This window comes from Apteryx rowi, unplaced genomic scaffold, assembly GCF_003343035.1.
Source record: "Apteryx rowi isolate R43461 unplaced genomic scaffold, aptRow1 scaffold_474, whole genome shotgun sequence".
NCBI classification, from domain to species: domain Eukaryota; kingdom Metazoa; phylum Chordata; class Aves; order Apterygiformes; family Apterygidae; genus Apteryx; species Apteryx rowi.
Genome location: NW_020450732.1, coordinates 294,312 through 319,317, shown reverse-complemented (window position 1 = coordinate 319,317; position 25,006 = coordinate 294,312). Strand labels below are relative to the sequence as shown.

The following is a 25,006-nucleotide window of genomic DNA, read 5'->3' as shown; positions in this document are numbered from 1 at the left end:
CCTTAAAAATGCTTTACAATAAAATGTGACATTATGCAGGAATTGTAATGTTTACTTGGTAAATACCCCACAAAGGAGGGTCTGCAGCAAGAATTGGTACTTTAATATTGCTGGTCTTCTCCTCTTTCAAACACTTAAGAAAGGAGCCTCTAAAGATCATGGGTATCTTTAAGATCCTAAATTAAGAATTTTTCTAGAAAGACATTATAGTAATATTTAAACAATTTTATCTTCCAAAAGACAAAGAATTATAAGTACAGATTGTTTTCACAGTTTTATGAGAACTTTACAGACATGAGTAATATTTTGAGATGTGATTTAAATATTTATTGTCTTTATTGTTTCCAATTCACTGTTAGACAGTTTCGTCATATGGGGATGAGAGAGTATCAAGTATTTTTGATTCTTTTGGTGTTATATGTAAATTGTTCCAGCATAACAATATTAATTCAGTTCACCTTCAAGAAATACTCTTCCTTCTCATCCTTCTGGCATCAAACAGATGAAATTAGCTTGTAGTAGTAAATATCCAATAMGAGTTTTCAACAATTACGATGATGATAGATTTTTTTTTTATTATTATTACTGTATTCTTTATAAAGCTCTGTGGGTATTAACAGCTAAAAAAGCCTGTCAAAATGATACAGACCAGAATTTTTTTTTCACTGACTTTGCATGGAATAGAATTTGGYGAACTTGTATTTAGTTTCATAAATTCATCTTGTAAATTCTAAAGGCCTGAGGAAATGTTAAGTTCTTGCTTCCTGACTGTAAGCTGAATCTTGGTACCTCTATCTGTCTGGTCTGAGAGAAAACTGAAAAGTCTATTCATGCCTTGTAGTCCATTAAATTCTCCTTCTATTGATAGCCACAGAGTGGTAAGCTCACATGCTGTATCACATAAGATAGGGATAGAAAAAAGATACTGGTACTGGTGACATTCAAAACGTTGAGTTCTCTAACAAAGGTACAACATTTTTGGTGCTGTGGGAAAATGCTAATCTCACAGTCCAAAGGTCCCTGATGAGATGGAATGGGTTGAATTCATCATCACAAGCCATTTTCTGAGGCTTTCTACATATTCATATTTGCCCTTGGTTCATGTTTTTAGATTATTTTTGCTATCATAAAATGAGAAATGTTTTTAATAAAAAGGGAGAACTGCTATTCTCTACAGCAACACTGAGACAAAGAGAAAATTCTGCAACAAATGTTTTCATAGTAGCATTTCTGAATAGTGTTTTGTAACAATGGACAGTTTGTAATAATAGAAGCAAAACTGATATATGCTTGCACTATGGTCTTCTAGATCATACTGAATACACTGGTAAAATAAGAAGTGTTCTATATTACCTTGTCACATTTTTTTTCTCTGTGATATAATCTTTGATGTATTTTCCTTAGGGAAAAAAATGTTTAATTTAAATAAAGAACCTAAATATTAGTATCAAAATGACAAAATTAGTCTTTTGTGCCAGATTGTCACCACATTCAAGTATATTTTTCCATACAAAGTACCATTCAGAATGTCTAAAGTATTAATATGCTAGTAAAGCTTTTATTAAAAACATTAGAATAAATCTAGCTCTCTAAACCTAGATATAACCTTTTTATGGTGACTCAGTATATTCATAGATTGTAATGCAAGCATTTTTTTATTTAGCTAATAAAAATGTCTACCAAATAGACACTGATAGTGATAAAGAGAGAATAAAATGGTTTAGAAATGACATTAAGGATTCCACATTTAGAATTTATAACTAATATTAGAGTAGTCTCAAATGTGTTTACTTTTTAGTATTGTTATCTCAATTTGTAATCCATAAAGAATCTTGTGGTCTTCTTTTTAAAGTGATTAATGGACAGGAATATAAGTAGAACAAATCTCCTCCATTATGTTACATTTGCATTTCAAAAAGTTTCTTGAAAACTATTATTACATGTAAATATAGTGTTTTCTGTGATACAAGATCAAGTGGATGGTGAACTTAGACTCAGCGTCAAGCCAATTCTTTTCATTTCATTGAATCTTACTGACAGCTTATGTTTCTTAATAGCAGGCAAAGGATAGCTACATGAGTAGGAGTATCCTGGGCATGTTATTGACAGGTATTAAGTTCTTCCTTTAGGCACAAGCCAGCCCTCAGTTTAAGGGAACAATAGCGCCAATCCTAATACTAACAAACAAAAATAACTTGGCATTAACAATCTCTTATATTTCTGCTCTTTATTTTTGTCCTAATGTCTTTCTAGTGACAACTGGTGAGTAAACAGTAACTCAACTGTACTAATCATATATACATGCTTTTCTTTACTCTCTATTTCTTTAGACTCAGATCTTGGAAATATACAAAAGCTACATGTTTGTCCTTGGTTTTTGACCCATTGGCGCTCGGTAGAAATCACATACCTGATCTATTTTATTATTTCAGAGGTAAACTGGACATACTGTTAGCTTGCTTTTAAGACTCCAGCTTTGAACATGATTGCAATTGTTTGGCTCCATTTATTTTTTTTATAAAGGATACAGACTGCTGTATGCCCAAACACTTACCTTTGCCAAAGCTTTCACATTAATGTCTTAGCTTGTCACTTTTTCTATTGAACATATAGGACACAGTCATTAARGGAGATTGTAGGTGTTTTGCAAAGCAGAAGGCTACTGAAACTGCTCCTTACAGTGTGTCTCAGACTTCTAAAAGTCTTCACTGGTGCACTGCATTGCTAGCGTAAGACTGAATTCAGTTACCATTGCTCTGTGGCGAAAATGTGCTCTTTGCCTCTCTGTGCTCTGATATGGGCTTTGTGCTCAGTTTCCTGGTCACCTGTAGCAATAAGACAAAACCTACAAATTCCATTATCTGCCAACTTTCAGCTTTACATTGCTTCTACATTTCCTAAAACCTATCACTTCTCTACACATATCTACTGGCCAAGCTACTGAAGCATAGAAGAGGACAGCAATACTTCCAAAAGAAGTTTTTCAGATCTTACCATTTTAGGTCCACAGCGTTGTTTTGGTCACATTACAGCCGCACTTCCCTATCATACTCAGTCTCATTCTGTAACCTACAGGAGTTGCCATGTAGTTGAAAGACTTTACACCTTACTATGAAGAAAGTGTTCCTAGTAGCCTTCACAATCAACAGAGCTGGCAAGCACCAAACTGATAACTAGATCTCAAATTATTCATCATGACAAGGCAGAGGTGGTATTTATATCCGGAGTGAAAACAGTATTCTTAGTTATTTTATAAGTATTTCTCCAAAATAGCATGCATCTTTTTGAGAAACTGTTTAAAACAGATTTTTTGCTGTGTTTTGTTTTAGTATTATGGTTCTGCTTGGTCAGAAATAAACTCTTCAGACTCTTCTCTGGTTTTGATGGGGGGGGGAGGGTTTTTTTTTTTCCCTTTGTTTGATTTCTGTTTTTTGTGACCGCAGCCATTCCCTCAAAGACCACGTGATCTTTTTTGATCAAATTAGCAGGGATTTTCATATGTTATGGAGGTTTTGGTAAGTGTTTGTCTCCAAGCATTATGTCACACTGTGTTACAGAACAGCGTTTTGCTTCAGAAGTACYTACATATTTTAGAACTACAGTATCACAATCAACTTGATCATCTAGCACAGTAACATAATGAACTTATTTTTAAAAATCATCAATTACAGTTTCTGCAAAACACAATTGCTGATGCGTTTCAAAGAGGCATTTATAAATCTTGCACTGACTGGCACATAGCTAACTACAGATCATATCTTTCAAGGTTTTTTAACATGGTAGATTCAGGACATAAAGACAGCAACCACACAGCTATGAAAAATATTGCTTTTTCTCTCTGAAACAGTCCAAATATAAAATTGATCACTTCTAATGAAGTGACCTGAGCTTTGGAATGTACTCCTTAAATAGTCCAGTACATGTGATTACTAACAATTTTCATTAATATTATATGTTAGCAATGTTAATATTTTCAGTACTAAGCAATGCAAGAGGCCAGTGAGGGTGACATTGTGGTAGCAGTTTGTTCTAGACCATCCAGTCAGGATGAAGAAGTAGACAAGTAGATCTTCTTAAGCAACTTGAGGAAGCTTGCAGATGTGATTTCTACCAGAGACTTCAACCTCCCTGCTGGAAGGATAATACTGTGGAACAAAAGCAAGCCAGGAGGTGTTTTAGGGGGCTGGGGACAACTTCTTGAAATAGATTCTAGATGAATCAACAGGGTGCAACATTCTCCTGGATCTGCTACTTACAAACAAGGAAGAACTGGTCAGGAACATAATAATAAAAGGCAGCTTTGCTGTCACAACTATGAAATACTGGAGCCATGAATGGTGTGGGTGATCCAGTGACAGCAGATGCATATAAGGTGGAAGTAGTCAATGTCTTCTTTTGCTTGATCTTCACTAATAAGGTGTCCCAGATGTTCGTGCCTAGAGACAAGGTTCAAAGAAGAGAGGAACTACCAGCAGTGGAAGAGGATCAAGTCATGGATCTCTTGAGAAATCCTGACCCACACCAGTCAATGGGACCAGATGGGAGGTATCCAAGGGTGCTGAGAAAGCTAACTCATGTCACTGTGAAGATGCTCTCTATCCTCTTTGAAAGGTCTTGAATATCAGGGAGGTCCCCAATGATCGGAGAAAGGGAAGCGTTACATCTTGCTTTAAAAAGGGGAGGAAGCACAATCCAGGTACCTACAGTCCTCACTTTGGTTCCTGGGAAAATCATGSAGCAAGTCTTCTTGCAAGCCATTTCTAGGCATATGAGGGAGAAAAAGCCTGAGAACAGCTAGCATGGATTTACCTTCGGTAAATCTTGTTCAACTAACCTGACTGCTTTCTATCATAAAAGGAGTAGATCTCTGGTTGAAAGAACAGTGAATGTCATCTACTTTGACTTTAGCAAGGCTTTTGCCATGGTCTTCCACAGCATCCTTGTAACCAAGCTGGGACATTATGGTCTAGATGGGTACATGACCAGATGGGTAAAAATCTGGCTGGATCATCAGGCTTAGTGTGCTTAATGGCATATACTCTACCCAGTTACAAGTAGAATATCACAGGGGGATATCCTGGACATATCCTGTTTAATTCCTTATCAGTGACCTGGAGGAGATGAAGGAATGCATCTTCATCAAGTTTGCAGATGACACCAAACTGGGCATGATGTCAATATGTTTAAGGGCAGAGCTGCCTTTCAGAGGGACCTAGACAGGCTAGAAGAATGGGCCAACAGGAACCTCAAGGCATGCAACAAGCACAAATGCAAAGTTCTGCACCTGGGAAGGAATAACCCCATGCAACAATACATGCTGGGGCTAACCAACTGCAGAAAATTACTTGGGGATCCTGGTGGACAGCAGTGTGCCCTAGCAGCTAGGAAGACTAACAGCATACTGGGCTTTATTAAGAGGAGCAAAGCCAGTAGATTGAGGGAAGTCATCATTCCCCTTTATTAAGTAGTTGTTAAACTGTATCTGGAATACAGAATTCAGTTTTTGGCATCCCAGTACAAGACAAGTTGATAACCTAAGCAGAGGACCACCAAAGGGGCTGGAACACATGGCCTGTGATGAAAGGCTGGGGGAGCTGGGCTTGTTCAGCCTGGAGAACAGATGGCTTTGGGGAGACCTAATAGCAGCCTGTCAGTGACTAAGAGGAGGTTACTGAGAAGACAGAACCTAGCTTTTCATGGAGGTACATGATGGGATAACAAGAGACAATGGTCATAAATTGAAATGTGAATTTTCTGACTGGATATAAAGAGAAAAAAAAAATCTCCATGAGGTCAATGAAGCACTGGAACAGGTTATGATGTTGTAGAATCTCTCTCTTTGGAGGTTTTCACAACCCAACTGGACAAAGACCTGAGCAACACAATTTGAATTCAGTGTTGACCCTGCTTTGAGCAGGAGGCTGGACTAGATGAGTTCCCAAGGTCCCTTCCAACCTGAATGATTCTGTGATTCTAAGAAGAAACCTGAATATTGTCATCTTCTTTTTCTTTTTTTTTCATCAGAAAAGCTACAATCCAAACAGGACAAACAAAATTTGTCACAGTCAAATAGCACTATAATTCTACGGGCTTATGTAATTTCATAGGAGTATGCTTGTTTCTTTTTCACTATACTATCCCTGGAGATGGAGTTATTGCTGAGAAATTTTATAAAGAGTTTAAGTACAGACCTTCTGAGGGTAATGTAACTCAGAGATATTATGTTATCATCTATCAGTAGGAATCCAATCAGATCATTTTTTAAAAAGTATATCAGTTCTGAAGCACAAATTATTTGTCATTCAGATGTCATTCAAATTCAAAATAAATTAAGGCTGATTTGTCAGTCTTACTTTAGGATTTTTTAATGTGTTACAGTCTCATTGTAATTACATTTAATTGTCTTTAAAACTTTATATACTACAACATGTAGAAAAGATTACAGTATTAAAGGAACAGACCTGATTTTAGACATGCAGTTAGTGCTTTATTCTGCTTTGCTCCACTGGCAAAGAACAGGTGTAAACAAAGTGGCACTACTGGAATCACAGTATCTCTAGTGGTCATTTCACTGCTCATGGAGGAAGGGAGCACACTTAGTTGAACCCGTATCGAAGACAATATACAATATTTCAGATAATGGTAGAACAGAGCTTCTACACAAATTTGTGGGATGGTGAATAGAATCAAGGCTTTGCTGACTCTCTCAGTCATCCGGCTCATGCTCACCAACCTGTCATTGCTGTTTTACTAATTTTGTTGTTTTCTCTCTATGGCTAGGTATATCACATAGCTTAAGAATGTATCCTGTCTTTCTATTTTGAAAGAAACAGACTGGATACCTATGTGATTTGTGCTCATCCCTCACTTGTATTTCTGAGAACTAAATAATATCAACTATAAATATTAATATTTTCATACAGGAAATAGTCTCTCCAGTTGATTGACATCTTTCTTGAAGTGCCAGGTCTAAATGAACACAGCTCGGCAGCTGAGGTCTCATCAATGTTGATTAAAGCAAGAAGATTTCTCCACATCTGTTGCAGACTACTCTGTGCACTTTATTATGATGTATGACTTTTTCACAGAGGTGACTGTTGATTCATGTTCAGCTTGTGCCCTATTATAACATCCAGATCCTCTTCTAAAGAACTGTTACCTAACTAGCATTTAACATCACCTTTAGATTTTTAAAACATAACTGTTTTCAAGAAAGCTGTCATGAAAAAAGGAATTTTGGGGAGCTGTGTAGAGAATGGAAAGGATTTTGAATAGCTCAGTAAGTATAAAAGGCATGAAGTCTGATGGAGTTTTCAAAAATACTTGCATGGGTTAGAAAAATAAATCTCCTTAACACTCATAAAGTTGATTATCTTTTACTGAATAATCATTAGTTAAATAATCAATTATTAAATAGCTAACTCTGCATAGAGTTATACTGCTTTGCATCTGAAATCTATTGTGATTGAAACCAGGAATGGCACACTCTATCTCCAGATAACCTTAAAATGCAAAGAAGTAATGAAGCTTTGATAATTTATATTTTTTTGTTAATATTTCCATACCCAAACTGTACCTCACATCTAGTGGTATTCACTAATTCATTTGTTTTTACACTTGGCAATTTATGCTTAGTAATGCTAATAATTCAGTTTCATGAACAAATTCAATTTCATGCAAAGGTGTGAGGTACGGGGTCTACAAGGAAGGAGAGAAGGAAAGAGCAAAAGCAAGAAAATTCTGAAGATCTGATAAAACAAACAGATTGGCCAAAAGGCCTTTTAGAAATAGCCTGTTTTAGAATAGCCCTTTGTTACATGATGCAGATACGTTTTTAAATGCCTAAGGTCTTTAAAAATTAAGAAATAAATAGACTCAGGAACCAAAGGAATAAAATAAGAGCATACTGACTTAGGACCAAAAGGAAAGGGAGTGATAAGCATTTCATTAAATGCAAAGGAAATATATAAAAGAAATCCAAAGAAACTAAGTAATTTGGGACTTTAACTTTTTTTGGAATATAGTACAAGTTTTATTGATTTATAGTTGCAGCATCTAGAAAAGCAATATCAGAAGTCTATTAGAATAAGTTGGCTTTCCTGATAGATGGCACTAGATAATATTTGGTTAGGAATTTTACTCTCTACTCATTGTGAATATAAAATTTGCTAGCTGAGGCTTAAGTGGTGTAGGTTTATGATAGAAGTAGGTATGACACTTTTGATTATAAATTTCTAGCTTACAGGTTAAACTGAAGTGTACACGTTTACTTTCATTCCATACATTTCTTTCAACTTTTCATGCATTTTAAAATCTAAATCATAAACGGTACAAATAGATGGGAGGATCATGAATATATAATGAATTTATATATATGTGTATGTACACACAAAAGATTCAAATAGTGCATACTGATAGTGGGGAATTTAATATTTTCAAATAGTATGTTTATGGAAACATGTTATGGAAAGATCAGATACTGGAAGTTGTATCACTTCTGTTTCCAAATGTTTTCAGGTATAGCATAGCTAGTCACTGTGTTTCTGACTAAAATGTTTCTGATTAAAATTATATGTATGGCTATACGTTTGTGTGTATGTATAGGTAGGTACAGCTACTGTGTCTGGTAATACCAATCAGCTGTATTCTGAAGGTCTAAATTGTTTTCTGGTATGCATATATGGCAATCTGTTGGGTTTAATAATATACTCTTTCAGTATACATATCACAAGTGAGCATTGAGGCAGTCAGTCCAAGGAAACATAGCTCTCAGTGATAAAGAGCAAGACGGTGTTTTTCAAAGCTTACAGCTTGAACATTCTCTGCAGAAGTCCATGCAGATGTCCACATGGATTTGATTCATGCCTGCTTTACACCCTTTCATCTACAGTTACAGGTGTTTTATCAGGCCTCTAATCACCCATATCTTAAGTGACTGTCATGCATTTAGCTATGTTTCTGTTTCAACTCAACTTTAATGCCACTCTCTTCAGGCATGTAGATGACCTACACTTTTCATCACACAGGGTGTGATTATGGCACATACTGAGTGGGAAACTCTCATTCCTGTTGCTGTTCTCCAAGTCAGATTTCAGTCAGAAAAGAGCTGTAAGATGTTGCATAATTAGAGGAAGGTGGGAAACCCAATGCTATAATCAAATTTCCTTTCATCCTCTCACTAAATTCCAGAAGAAACTTTTCCAGATCCCACAGTATCAAGCTCAAGCAACAGTTCTTACATATGTACAGCTGTAAGATACTGCACTTCTGTTAATTTCTGTGTATGGCATCATCAGACAGTTTACAGTTTGCATCAAAAATCCTTTATTATTCTTTTTATAATTTAAGAATATCATATGCCTGATAATAAAGGCCATATTTTATGTTTTCCTGTAAGTTCTTGTCTTCATGTAAAAAGGCCACCAATTTGTTATTGCATACATATAACATCAAAAGACAATGTTTATTACATTTTAAAATGTATTTTTTTTACCTGTATCTTGATCAAATTCTTTTTTTTCCTTTCATTTTCATTTCAGGCTATAAAGAATAATACCTTTTTTTGGTCAAGTGTTAAAAAGTAGCTCTAGCCCACATGGACATTGAGTGATCTATTTTTGTTATGAAGTGCTGGGACACAGTTTTGTCATGGTTTTTTAACCTCTCTCCTTTAATACAGTGCTTTTATTTTCCCTCAAGATAAATCAATTTTACTGAAGACTAAACCTGAATATGCTTATCCAGGTCAACACCCCCAAACAGTGCATTGCAAAGCCTCGTTCTGCAGCCTCACATAATAAAATAATGCCAGTAACAGAATTTATACTAAATATAATAAATTCATACTGTACTTAAACTTTGAGGGATGTTCTACAGTATTTTGTGATATACTGCATCTTTAAATGTATTTGTATAAACACATGGGAATTATGATAATAAAATATGGGACTGTATTCATGTGATGTTCCTTACAATTATAAAATCAGAATTAATGTGATAATCTAATGACACTTTGCTTTTAATGCTTATGTTTAATAACATAATAAACAAAAGAATAAATTACAGGAAGACAAGAACATTATTTTGTTAATTAGCTAAAAAAGGCAAAAGTAAGCCTGTAACTATGCTTAAGTTTTTTTGCAGTTGTTTCGTTGACATGTAAGTCAATTTGTACCATCCTTATATCTTAAAACTTACTTTATTCAGTCACTGGCCCAGATTGTTTGAAGAATGTTTTACACTGTATTTAAGTTTCTATCCAATAACCTCAAGTTTCTAGATGACTATAAAAATTTCAACAAGATAGTCATTAAATCTACTCCTATTTTGGAAGCAAGATGGCTTATTTTAAACTAGTCTAAAAGCTTTTGAACTTTACCTGTAAAGACATTCTTTCTTTTTTTCTGTTTTTATTGACAACATATTTTGCTATTAAGGAAAATTAAAACAGTTTTCACAGAGTAAATTATGTATAAGTTATACACTGTGATTTAAAAGTAAGTCACATGCCACTGCAGAGGGAAAACTGCAGCCATCCTTTCTACTGTTCTCTTTACATTTTAATGGAGTTTTTACAGAGTCCTCTCATTATATATTCATTACAGATGATGCCTAAGTGAATTTGACAGAGACTATTCTGTTTACCCGTACATAATTTGAATTAGAGCCCAACCATGGCTTGTGCCCCAGTGTGCCCTTGCAGTGCACTGTTATCTGCATATTTGAGGAGACTGCCATATGGTTTTGAACTCATGCCTTAAGATCATCTTCCATGATTCTGATCTTGTTTTTTTTAATCAATATAGCTCAAGAAAGGCTCTACTCAAGTTCTTACAGATGCAAATATGTAAAAGCAAGCCTGTAATCCTTAGAAGTCAACCATATTTAACATTTTCTCTTAACATAGATGAATTTTAGAGAATGGGACAGGGTGAAAATAAATATATTAATGATCACTGAGGTATGAAGGACATCTTTATCACCAGCATAGGATTTGAGAAGGTAAATTGAGGTAGAGGAGACTAGATTTTAAAGCTGAGATAGGTAGATTTTAATTACCAAAAAAGATAGTAAGTACATAATTGGCTTTTGTGTTGTGCTTTTTATTTTTAGAAATTTAAACAACTAGAAGCATTGCTGAACAAGGCTTAAAATGTATATGTTGCCATCACTGTCATTATTCTTAGGTCTTTTAGGAGAAATTATTTTATCACTATTTATCACTATTTTATCACCACTCATAGTAAATTAATGTTTAATGTAGTTAAATACAAATTCATTTTTTGTGCAAGTAATTTTAACGTTTCAACTTATAATGTTAAGAGAATTATTCTATATGATACACAGACGTATATGATTCTTAACATTGTAGTTAAGAAACAAATTCTTCTAGGCAGAAAATAAGATTAGTATCATTTTAGAGCAAAAATAAAAACATAAATGTGTTAATTCAAAACATCTCAGAAGATTCTTTAACTAGGCAAAGCTGGAAAACCAAAACATTATCAGGACCTGATTCTGAGTGCCTATTTATGTAGAAATGCTGATTCAGTATTACTTATTGTTGATTTGGTYAAGGGCTGAAAACAGTGCTTGGAAACAAATTGAAAGCCATGGCTATATAGATCAGTACTTTCATATACCATTATGTTTTGTAGGKTTTTTTTAAGTTGTATCTCTGACAAATTCACCTTAGTGAAGAAGTACTCACAATTTTATTTGGCAGGATTACCACCCTGAAGAGGGTTTCAGCTACGTTGTTTACTTCCCAAACGCAGGGGGCCCGGTGTACGGAGTAATCAGTTACTGTGGCTCAGCAAAAAGTCCGTAGCTAGTTAAATTGCAGTAACTCGCATGCTTTGATTTGTATTGCTAGCTTGAATTTGCTTGAAACGTCCCCTTGAGTCTTCTATACCAAAATGAATCTCACAGCTAATAGAATCCTGCCCTGTTACAAAAATGAGTAGAAATTCAGTAAAGGCAACTACATACTGTGCTGGGGATCCGCACATTCATTTGCGTGAACAAAACGCATGGGAAGAGTTGGTCGCATCAGAGCAGGAGTTCACTCCCTCAGGGTAGGAGCTGGAAAAGCCAGAGATAAGAGTACCCCCGAGGGGTTGTTTGGTTTAGGCGACTGCCTTTCGTTTGTTTGGTCTATTCTCACCTTGTCGGTGCTCTCTCACAGACATGAATGCCTACGTTTCTTTTATCCAAAGATTAGGAGAGGCTACGCTTTTTTCTTGGGACAACTGTTGCTCACAGTGCCCTGTCAGACTGCAAGCTCTGAGGAACTGGATGAGCGGGCTCTGCTCTGTCCTGGTTTTCAGGCATTTGTGCCCAGCAGATTAGATTTCAGGACAGTTAGATTAAGAGGTAGCCTTATGCGCATGAGGAACACCTAGAAACAGAACCCTGAGCAACATGGAGCAGAAAAACGATGAGTTTACAATCGCCTGCTCTAGATTTTTCAGTCGGCATATTTATGCTTAATCCAACATCGGCATATATTGTGAGAAATACATAATATGGTGTTTGATCACATCAAAGTAACATTAAGGCATGTTACAGAAAACAGTTTCTAAAAACCGAGCTCTTTGCTGGGAGGCATACAATGCTCATGTTGAGGGTTTCTACCTCTTCAGTCTTTGGTCCACTGGGGTATATTGCTGTATGTTTTACAGTCACAGCCGCTTTCCTTTTCACCGGTTCCCAGCTAAGTTTGGCGAGCTGCCGCCCCGGTTAAGGTGAGGGGCGATGGGTGCGGGGTGGCTCCGGGGCGGCCGGGCCGTCACCATATATGGGGTTCCCCGCGCCGGCGCCCGCTGTGAGGTAACAATGCCCCGCCCCGCCTCGCCCCGCCCCGCCCCGCCCGGCCGTTGTCACAGCCGGCCTAAAAGCGGCTCCGGCCGGGGCTTGGCTYGGGCTGTTGCCCTAGTGGGTGGTAGGTGCCCTGGTCTTTCTCCTTCTCGTGGCAGAAAAGATCGTATTTACTGAGCTACATCTGAACAAACTGTGAATKACTCGGTTTTGTGGTGAGTAAGTGAATATAATCGTTCTCTGTTTGTTGAGTTTGATATTAGGATCTCGGTTTTGATAGCAATTTTCCAAGTGTTATGAGATGCAATCATGCTAGTGGCCACTTGAAAATAAGTGGAGAGTGTTATGAGAACAGCTGTGGGGAAGTCTCTATTGCCTTTGGATGGAAAAGAGAGGGGTTAGGGTTGTTGTTACCTTGTAGTAGTACATCTGCAGATAACAATATTAGAAAGAGAGGGTTGTTTGGAGTAATGCCCGATTGCTTAGAACATGGTGGAGCTGATGAACACAAGTCAGGTGGAACAAGAAGCTTTGCAAAGTCTAACATCTGGAAATAGGTATGATTTTGTAACTTTTAAAAGATTAAAGTAAGCTTTAGAGTTTTTAACTTGGCTTGCTTATTCACAACCAGTAAACTGCAAAGTTAGCACTCTCACTACTTACTAGATTGTACTTATTTTAAGTTTCTCCAAAATAAAACAGATTGCCTCTTTTTTGGTATTAAGGTAGAATATATATTATTAAGCCAGAAAATAAACAGTAATTTAAACCAATATGACTTAATTTTTATTGTGTTGAGAATATTATCACAGTATTTGGAAAAAAATATTTTATGTGATGGGTGATGAAGTACAAACAAGTATGATGTAAGCTTGTAAAAGCTAACCTACTTATCAGGTAATCATTTAAATATTTTCCTTTTAATAGAATGAGTTATTAGCAAAGTGATTAGAATATATTTCAACTTGAAAATCCTCATGTGCTGTTTACTTAAACAGGGCCAGAATTTCATCCTTGAGTTTTGGTTTATTAGAGGAATACAGGGAATTATTTGGAAAACATTTGGTTCCTTATTTCAAAAATACAGTTGGGACAGCAAGCCATGCTGTTGTATGTTTTAAAAACGTAGGGAAAAAAGCTTGGAGAAAATGCAGCTTTCATAGTTTGGCTTAATCTGGAACTATAATATCCAAAAAAATTCTTGCTCATAAGCTTTGCTTATTCCTAATTTCAACACAGGGCAAACTTATTTACATGTTTTAATTCAGAATGAAGTTAAACTTAATACATTTTTACTTTGTGGTGTTACATTATCTGAAAAATGTCCATATAAAACCTTAGCTTTATGACAAGGCAATGCCCTTGTAAAATTTCTTGTTTTACAGGAGTACATTCAGCCTTAGTTTCTCGTTCATTTTTGGCATACTTTTTATGTGTAAGTATATATAAAYATTTTATGTGTCTTAACCTCTTAAATAAGAGGTTTCCTACATGAATCAGAATCCTTTCCATGACATCAGACACTGGAGGGTGGACACAGGGGACTCCACTCATTTGGTCATCCTCTGGTGTCTAGTACAGTGTGAAATGCCCTGGGGTACTTGAGATATCCATGCAAGACAAGCAGGTATGACACTGGACTGTAGAAAACCCATACCCTTCTGGAGAGGCTGTGGAAAGTCAGGCAGGATGAAAAGGCATCTTAAATGACAGAAATATCTRAGTGTGGACATCTGAATTGAGCCCAAAGAAAGATCAGCTATATCCTGATCTGCTGTTTGCATTTACTCTCAAGTTCATTTCCATAAATGTTCTTTAATTAGCACAGTAACATACCTGTTTTGTCAGAATTTCTTTCTTCTCAATATGTCTGAGACCTTTCCATTTTCTTTTCTGAATAACAKTAAACAGTAATTGAACTCTGAGACTATATGCATTTCTAGTAAATGAATTCTAATACCTTATATGTTTCTGAGGTGTTTACTTTTACAAATATTTAGGCATCTCCCTGTGCCTTTGGAGGGTTTCCAATTTTACTTCAATTACCTTCGTTGCATGATGCAGTGCGGTGCCAAGATTCCTGACCTTTCCTTTAAAATGAAATTGCTTGTGAGCTTGGAGCTATTTTGCTGCAATAACAAAAAAAAAAAAAAAAAAAAAAAAAAAATCCCTCTGACAAGCTGAAGTACCCTACTTCTAGGGAAAAAAAGTGTTTGTGGCCCTTTCTGCTATTGTAGACAGACTGTTAAGGAAACTTTCTTTAAAATTAGATAGCTCTAGCATGTACTTTGCATGAAATAAAGGCATTTTCCAACATGTTCAGCTAAAAATAATGTTGGCGTTGGAAGTACTTATGTTGCTTATAAAGTTATAGATTTCCTATAATGAATTTTTGTTTAAAGGCATAAACACAGACACTGCTTTGTCGTTTTTCATTATTACTATCTCCTGGATATCCCAGTGGCTAACATGTCATTATGAAGGTATATAAATTCCCTCACTTTATCTTGTACAATGACATTTGAGTTGGAACATATAGAACTCATTAAATTCCTGATATATATACATACACCCMCACCCCCACACACCCTTTTTTCAATGTTTGAATGTTTTTCATGTTTTGCTTGTATTTTATGAGAAGTTTAAGTTAGAAGAACTAAACCCTCATAAACAAAATGAACTGATTTTCTTAACTTTACTGCTGTTGGTCTCTTTTCAAGATACATTTGTATAGTCTTTCTTTGAAAGACAAAGATGCAAAGAGACAAAAGAAAAGAGAGTGGCAAGGAAGGAAGGTGAGAATCTAGTGCTAATTTGCGTATGTATATTACAGTCACTGAAGAGCCTTGGGAATTTTAGTTACTAGTATGCCATATATTTTCTTTGCCGGTTTAACCATCTTTTCTTATAAAACTGATAAACTGCTTGAGTTCAGATAGTCTTTAAATAATGGTCACTACAAGTTTCATCTTCAAGCATTCTGGAATTATATCTCCATGAAACCTCTTGTGAGCATTGGCAATAGAAAAGAATTACACAGCACAGCTTTTTAAATAGAGTTCTGTGGAGTTATGAAGGTCTTTTTTGCTCAGTGTGCCACAACCAGCTTCCATGTTGCCTTCCACCTACACTTCAACAAAAAAAAATGCTGTTATAGCATTGATTTAACTTTAGGATTTGAAAATGAAGTTTTTATGATTCTGGGGGTTGTATTTTATTTTTTTCTTTTAAGAAAAGCAACAACACCATTTATTATTTGATTTATTATTGCTTGCTTTTTATTATTATTTAATTTCCCTCAAGTGTGGTTGTTTGTTAGGTTCATTTTCAAATCATTAGTAGTTGTTAAGAAGAAAAGTTTCTGAGAATGAGAAATATAAATCAAAATTACAATACTGAAAAATGAACAACTTTCTGTTCATAATTATTTTTAAGTAGGTGTAATTGTTAAACAAAAAATAGAACTCAAAAGCCTTCAAGAACTTCTTCAGAATAAAAAAACCCCAAATAATCCAAACATTTTCTGTAAATATTCTGTCACTCAACAAAAAATGAAGGAATAAAATTTTTTGACTAGCAACCCCCTACCCCCCTTTTCTTGGCCTACACTTTATTTTGTCTCCTTGGAGAAAGACTGTTTCAGTCTGGGACTTATGATTTATTCATTTTGTGTCTCATTAATTGCAGTTGTACCTATACCAAGTTAGGAAAAACACTGCTGTGGAAAATAGTTTACCTTTCAGAGGCTTTGGGCAATAGAAATCTATTGTTGCATAATGGAAGATGGAAAAACAAAAATATTTTGCTATCTGTTTGACTTTACAAAATGTGGATCCCAAGAGTACCAGCTACCACGTAATTTCAGTGTTTTAAGAGGAAAATTTAATGGTCATTAAGGCTCCTATATTTAAAAACAACTTACAATTTCTGAATGAATAACAGTTAAATTATTTTTTAATATCTGAGATTAAATATCTTCACTGCTGCTCAAGCAAATTCCTCAGTAGGATGAAAATGTACTCRGACCCAACATGTATTACCTTAATGGGTTAAAATTATACAGAACCGTCTTTCCTGTTTAGGAAATGACAGATGATCTACAATTGGAATCTAATTTATGTGTAATTCTGTAAGCTCTTGCTAACTGAAACTTCATTATCCGGATGCAAAATTTGTGACAAGTGATATCATATACACCCATATTTCATGTGTGAGCACAAGCATTTATGCCTTCTGATGAAAGTGGTATTCTTAATTTTTCATATCCAATTACAGTGCTCATGTGTCAGATACCAGTATAGCTTGGCCCAGTCTGACTGAGGGGAATTTAGACAGGATTGTGAAAATAAAAAAGATGCTGTTTATTTGTAAGAATAAATAAATAAATATATATATATATTTTGTGCAAACTGATAACCTGTTTTAAAGGTCATTATTTTTGCTCTTTCTGTTCTTAGTTTGTTACATTGATTAATAATACTTCAGCCCAGTATGTGTTTCTTGTAGTAGTCAAATATTTGAATCTATAATCACATCTAGCCTATAATTAAAATATTTATGATTTTGGATCCATCAGTTCTTCACCCTTGTTGTAGATGAAGATTTTTAAAATGCCTTTTAGGACAAACTTAAAATATTGTATATTTATTTAATGTAAAAACTCACTTTTTTCAAATATTTAAATAAAAATGTAAACACCATCTCCCCCCTGGRTTTTGAAGAAAACTGAAAGTGAGTAAGTTTCTCCTATTTCTGGTAAAAAGCCCACTGAAAATACACTTAACTGTTCTTGCCACCTTTCAATTCTATATCATTTCAAGGAAGAAAGCGCTGCCTAATTAACAGAGATCTGAATTAGGAGTCTGGATAGTAACATTTCTCAGATTACTGATTTCTCTTTGGCAGATTTCTTAACCTGTCTGTATTTTGGTCTTGAGTTGTAGTAATAAGGATTGACTTCCTTTGTAAAGCATATTGATATCTTCTAATTAAAATTATTTGTAAACCCAACTGTTACAATTTCTTAGTTAAGAAAACAAACAAACAAAAAATCACTCCTTGAAGTTTTCAGAGTCAATAATCAAAAGAGAAGGAAAAGTGGRGGGGAAAGGGAAGCTTGATCTCCTGTTTGTGAACGTGCACCTTCTTCTAATGTGAGTAGAGGTGGCAAGGGCCACAGAGGAGACGGTAGGCAATGGGCAACACGTAGTGCTAGAACAAACTTGGCAGTGGGTAAGGCAGTCATCAGTTTCAGACTATTTAGTGGATTATGCTAACAAAGATGATGTTTGTTGGGATCTGAATTCAGGGTCTAATGAAGACACCTAAATGTAAATGTTTACCCCATAGTTGTCTGCAAATGCATTAGGTGCTTAGGCTTTCACTTTAGTCAGGGACATACAGGGAAGTAAACAGAGCAAATACTAGTGTCTGGCAAGCAGAATAACTCACCAGGGTCCATTAATTGTGTTGGTCAGATCTTTACTGTGAACACCTAAAATGTTGGAAAGTTGTGCTTAATAAAGCTGAAGCTTAGTTTTCTGATGTTTTATGTTTCAGGATTTCTTTATTTTGATTGGTGATGTAACTGCACCCAAATCCAGTTAGATTTACATTTTTGCAGTAAGAGATGCCAGAGAGCTGTATTTATAATAAATTCCTATTGTTCGTAATATTTTCCAAGTTCTGTTTTTATAAGTCTCTGAGAAGAGACAAGTGAATAGTAACTTCTTAAAGAATCTTTACTGAAAATCTTTTCTGTTAAAGAAACTCCCTAATTTTTCAAAAAATGTTCCCCTTCATGTATTTTCTTCTTGCAAGCAAGTTATCCTGGTTGCACTAATGTCAGCATATCTCTATCAAGCATTCCTCTGCATTTATAACTTGTACTTCAGGATAGTGTATACCCACTGGTCAGGCTAATTTGACATAGACATTCTCGTGTTTCTTGAGTTGGGGAAAAGGAAGTTGTCGTAGTTCACATTCTATGGATGATTATATTTGTATAAGAGCTACCTAGCTTTATTGCTGTTTCTAGTCAATGATCTGTGCCTCTTAACAGGATTTTGGGCGTAGTCACCCTGCTTTTAAGATTTAAAGACCTGTTACTATAGGAGAGATGAGCTAGGGAGACAGCATATTTTTGCAACAAAGTTTTACGGCAGACTGATCCATCCTATGTGTTCTTTAATGCTGGTTCATCCTTTGACATGGCTTCTTTATTACTTTGTTCTCTAAGTAAAATAGATGTTCCAAAAAACAGTTAGTGCTCTTGTTTAAACAGCCAGCTCTTCTTTCTTTTTGAAAAATTTAAAAAGGTTCAGGAATCTGAAAGAATATAGTAATCCTTCCATGCTTGTGAATGTAGCAATGTTTTCTTCTACTTCCAAGTTCCTTTCAGCATAAGGTGCCTGTAAAAGAAGATGATTCAAAACCATTTGTATGATCACATATTATTTTCAAATTTTATATAGCACCTAGGAGAAGATGTGAAGTAGGTAAATACACTATTATATTTGAAGCTAATATGTCAATGAAATGGAGTAACTTGTAATAGTTGCAAACAGCTTTCCTTAAAAAGCCGTTATAACAAAAACATTTTCTATTTACAATTTTAGAACTTCAGATTAGGAATCCTCAATTCTTTTTTCCCTGTTCTTCATACTTTTTTTTACTGTGTTTGAAGGCAACAGATTCTCTCACTTTATTTTCTTGTCTTCAAGAGAAGCTCCATCAAGGATCCCCTACTTTATTTGATGTATTTTTGCATAAGACCTTACATTAGTACCTGTTTGCTCATTATAAGTTGTTTGCTTGATCTGTTTGTACATTTGAGGGAGATCTTACAGGTAGTCTTCTTTTCTGCTTTCGTCTTAAAACAAAACTTAAAGCAAAGCTGCTCTCACTTTGTACTTTATTATTGAGTATGTGAATTACTAACATAATTAAGAATTATAATAAAGTCAGCCGTCTTAACAGTGAGAAGAAGATGCATACCTAGGCATTTTGGAAACATCGCCCTGCAGTGTCACCTCTTGCTTCTTCCAGGAAGAATGTCCATACTGAGATTTCTGTTATTACAACTCTTGTGCTGTCTTCTGTCTTCCCCCATTATTTGCTATAGCAATTATGCCAGCAGAAGTGTAATGTGTGCAAATGTACAAGATAAAGGAAAAAGTAATTATGACAGAAAATTCACTTGCAGAGCTCTCATTAGGCACCTCCATAGGTGTCTCATATTTTTAAGCTTTTTTTATTTACCAGAGTCTATTTATCTAATCATTAGTAGTCATTCTGAATTGCTTATAAGGGAACTTCATCTCTCATGCATTTAAGAGAAGAAACAGGATCATTCTTCTGTAAGAGTTACAATTGGTCATCCAGAAACAAACATAATAGGTTTAGAAGTAATTTTTGCATTTCTTTTTGTAATTATTTTTTTCTTTTTAAATCAGTTCAGAGTAAGCATATTTAATGATGATAGACTAATATTATTGTTTATGTAATTGCAAAGCAACATTGAATCTGAAGAAGTACCTAGTTTTCTAGTTTACTGTTTTTCAGTATATACATAATATTATTTAACTACAGGTAGGTATATTGTTCTTGCTGATACTGGTTCAGTCCTTAAGTTTTTCCCACATTCTGTTCATATCTATATCCCCACAAAAATGTCTTGCATTCTTTCTCAAAAATAAATAAACTACCCTACCCCCCTACTTCTAACAAATCTTAAAAATCCCTCTAAGGATAATCAGTTTCATCTAAGGTGGAACTCATTTTATGTAAAAGTTATCTATGTAAGCATTAGTCTGCCATAGGTCACCCAGACTCCCCATATAGTCAGTGAAAAAGGGAAACTCTAAATGGTAATTTCATCCATTTTAGGACAGGTAATGTGAATTGTGGTCTGTATGCCTGTTTCTCTCCACTGGCAGTAGAAGGAGCTGTAGACTAAATGCTTAATGTTTACATGATAAAATTTAGGTTTTATGAATCATATTAAAGAATTTAAATTAGATCTCTTAACTCTCAACCATCTGAATGTTTGCAACATCCTTTCCTGTGTGTGAAGGTGAAATGTATTAGCATAGAACAATGATTAGTAGAGAAGTGAAATTACATAGCAAGATTTTGTTTAATAGTAACTAACATTTCTTCACATGCAATATATTTCTCAAAGAAACTTTTTGTGTGACATTTCCTAGATGCTTTACTATGTCTTTAAAACTTCCATTATGGCTTATTTCCAATTACTTTTTTGTAATTTATTTTATTACTAAAGAGATGGAGGTTTACGTTTGTTTTAAATTGGAATGTAAGTTTGTGAGTTTAACCAAATACAGCATATTAAAATAATGCATTACCATATTTTCCAGTAGAACATTCTGTCAGCTTTTTTTTCCAAATAAATTAAGGATTGCCTTAAAAGTAGTTGTTTTCAATGGCCTTGATTCAGGAATGAAATTTTGCATACTAACCAGTGTTATAATTTAGGAATACTAGAAGGTACATCAGGAACAGGCAGAAATGTATATTATTTAGTCCACAGTATGCTGCCTGAAATTCTCATGATTTTTGAAACATAATTTAGGYAAGGAAGTACACTTTATCTCACAATATGGCAGGCTGGCAAAATATGCTATAAAGGACCTGTATTAGATCACAGAACCCCCTTATGGGGGTCTTAGTCCTGGAGTAAATTTTAACCTACTTTTTGAAACATTAAAATAAAAGTAGCAGAGATGACAAAGCAAGGTACGAAAGCCAAGATGTGAATTTGTAGCAAGAGGTAATACATTCTATTAGACCAATTGGTAATTTCTTATAAACAGAATCTTCTCTTTAGGCTTCTCTTTAGATTAGAGCAACAAAGTTCAAGGTAAGTCTAGTCTACCGTAGTGGTGTAGGTTCCTTCTGCAGTTGGTAGGACAGGATTCTTCCTATTCCAACACAGATATGAGCTAAATGGGATAAATTCCATCCTATAATTGCTTGACTTTTCTAATATCAAGGAAGTTTAAACAACTAGTTTAGCCTGAATGCTTACTCTTTGCAGAACTAAAATTTGTGAGATGCGTTCTGCTATTAACATCACACTGGAATAAACTCAAGTGCATGGAGACCATTGGCTTTTCATGTGTTTGTCAAAATAGTAGCAGAAGACAACTGTTGCAAGAGGCCAGAATATGTGCCAAATATTGCTGTTAACCACAAAACAGAAGAAAAATTAATCACATTTACATGCAATGGATGAAACTATATGAAAGTTTGTCCAGAAATGTCTGCCAAAATTAGTATAAAGATAAAATGAATAATTTTATTGGAAAGTCTTTGCAGCATTTTGCACTTTGATATCAAGTTGTCTGCAGAAATCTTGGTATCAAAATGCAGAAAGGTACAGGATATGTATGTATACATACTGCAGCTACTACTCACCAATACCGAACTCTGAAAAGTGCTTATCTTAGAAGTGTTCCGAGCAAAACTAAATCTATTTTCATACTTTATTTTGTCTCATAAAACTACAATTTTAGAAAATTGTAATTTTTCAAACAATTCTGAACAAAGTATTTTTAATTTTTATGGGCAGTTCATGATTAGACATTGAGTGAAATTGTAATTTAGTAATTTACATAAGGAATTGTCTGCTTTGGTATTTCTGTGCAGCCTCCACCACCTTCTCATGAAGTGATAGTTCACACCTGCCATCTTGTTATTGTATAATGTAACTAACTTCATATACTTTCAGTATTATCCTATATAATTTTTATTATCCTATATAATTTTTACTGAATTATAGTAATGTAGAAAACAACTTTTCAGTAATAAGAACAGTTGTTATCACCAGTTAGTGGTGACGGATGTCTTTAGCATTTGATAACTCTAAAACACTACACCAAAGGCTTCTGCCTTGGTATTAGAAAATACAGAAATTTCTTTTTTCACATTTTCTGTGTCTTTCTCGAGTCAAGTAAGAATAAGTGAAATCAGTAGGCGTGAATCCTTTATGACTTGACTTATGCTAGTCAAACTTTTTTTTTCCTAATTAGCAGATCAGGTAACCTGTATCTGTGTTTTGAAATAACTAACTTACTTCATTTTAATAGGTCATAAAGCTTGCTTTTGAAGAGTTTGAACTGGAAAGAGGCTATGATACCCTTACGGTTGGAGATGCTGGGAAAGTTGGTGATACCAGAACGGTGTTGTATGTGTAAGTACAGAACTTCAACAGCTTTCTCTGGAAATTTGCTGTCATAGGTTATTTATTCTGAGTAACAAGATACCTATTTAACTTTAATATTAATTTTTTTTTTTTGCATAATGTAAGCTTATATTTAAGGTATCGTCAAAAAATAGTTCGTTACACCCCCCACCCTGGTCTTCAGTTGCATCATTATCAACTTAACTGATATTACTGACCAAAAGCTTGTGAATCATGGGCGGAGAACTCATTAGAATTTTTTTAAAGCAGAAAAGTTTTTTGTTTCTTCAACAACAACACGTTTTCTGAATAACTGTAATTGTTTTTAACAAGCAATTAAAGGCATAAAAAAATGGCTTAGCTTCCAGCAAACAGACATTACAACTTGTATATTAAAAAACCCAACTATTAATTCTTTTCAAAATTTGTATATATAAACAGTTGGATTAGGCAACAAAACTTTGATCACATTTTTGGAGCAAGAAAAGAAAAAAACAAGGGTTTTACTGAGAAACCTGTACTGATGCTACGAATCTTTCTATGAAAGTGCATGGATCACTATTCACTGAAGTTAGTTAAACATGTTTCATGGACTTTATAATAGAGTGTACATAGTAGTGGGTGAGGTAATATAAATATGTACATGTGTTATATGCATTACATATATTTATAAAGTTAAAAAATGCTTTACATAAACTGTAGTAAAATTCCCATCTCTTKTATACATACTCCCTTCCCCACAGTTCTTAGACAATGTGTGTTATAGCTCAGTTATTTATAAAATTAAATCAAGATACCAAAGTTTGACTCCTAGACTCCTAAAGCTTTGCTTTCCCTCTACTTCTTGCCCAAAGCATTTTGTTTTTTATTAATGCCTCTGTAGCAAGAGTCTTGTAGCTTCAATAACCCTTAGACGGCTGAATATTTTATTTTGAAGGCTTTCTTTTTAGTAACTTCCACTAGTCATAACTAATGCTAACCATACTAAAGGACCCTTTAATGAAGAAAGATAGTTTCTAGTTTCTAGGTTTTTAAAATATACACAGATATCAAGTGAGTGATGTTAAAAATTCAGGCTGGAATTCTGGCTGTATGTAAGTGCAAACATTTTGCCTGACTCTGGACATCTACAAACTAAATAGCTGAGCTTGAGTTGGTTACTTTATGCCCTCTGGATTAATGGAGAGAATAGGCTCCTGTAGAGACTGGATTCATTTCATCTACCTTAACCATCCTTTTTTAGATGAGAGGAATTACTTTTGACAGATGCTCGTTTTCCTTCACATGATTGTAAAGGGAGCTCATCACAAGACATTTTAGTTGTAGCTTGTAGATGGCTAAGTTAGCACATTATGTGTTATTTCACAGTAACATTATTTGACATTGCATAGAAATTTACTGGACAAAGGCAGTATTGAACACCTTTGATAAAAGCATCCATCATCATTTTATATTTTGAGTCACTTTTTGGAGACTCCATGTAAATTCTGAGATGAATTTTGCATAATCTTAAAAAATGGATACAGTTAACACATACAGAAATTATTTTAAATTAATTAAAATATTTTTTGATGGATGAGTCTGGGGGGGAAATATTTCCTTTTAAATTATTTGTTGATAAATTCCTAATGTTTATTAATGGATACTTTCTGAAATACGGTATCAAAGACAGTACATAGAACATGCCTAGTTTAATTGATTTTAAGAAGCTAAGACTGGAAAATGATTGGATTATTCACTCATTGCGTTTGTTTCTTGTGCTGCAATAGCAACTAGCTGCTACTAAATAGATTGAATCCCTTATTCTAAGTGCTGGAAAAAGAAAATAAGAAATAATTCCTGCTCTAAGAACTTAGTATTTAAGCATAACACCCATGTTTACTTTTTCTTCTTATGTTTTGCAGACCTGTTACATACTTCTACAATCATTTTGGAGTGCTAATTTAACTGGTTGTTAATTGTTGATTGGAGAAAAGATATGCA

The 25,006-nt window shown here is 34.7% G+C and overlaps 1 protein-coding gene across 1 annotated transcript in view; it reads left to right on the top strand.

Moving 5' to 3' along the window:
- LOC112972101 (CUB and sushi domain-containing protein 1) overlaps positions 1–25,006 on the top strand; it is a 579,349-nt gene that overhangs the window by 279,216 nt on the left and 275,127 nt on the right. The window contains exon 10 of the mRNA XM_026078182.1: positions 22,929–23,032. Within this exon, the coding sequence (XP_025933967.1) occupies positions 22,929–23,032 (104 nt within the window). The remainder of the gene's footprint in view (positions 1–22,928; positions 23,033–25,006) is intronic.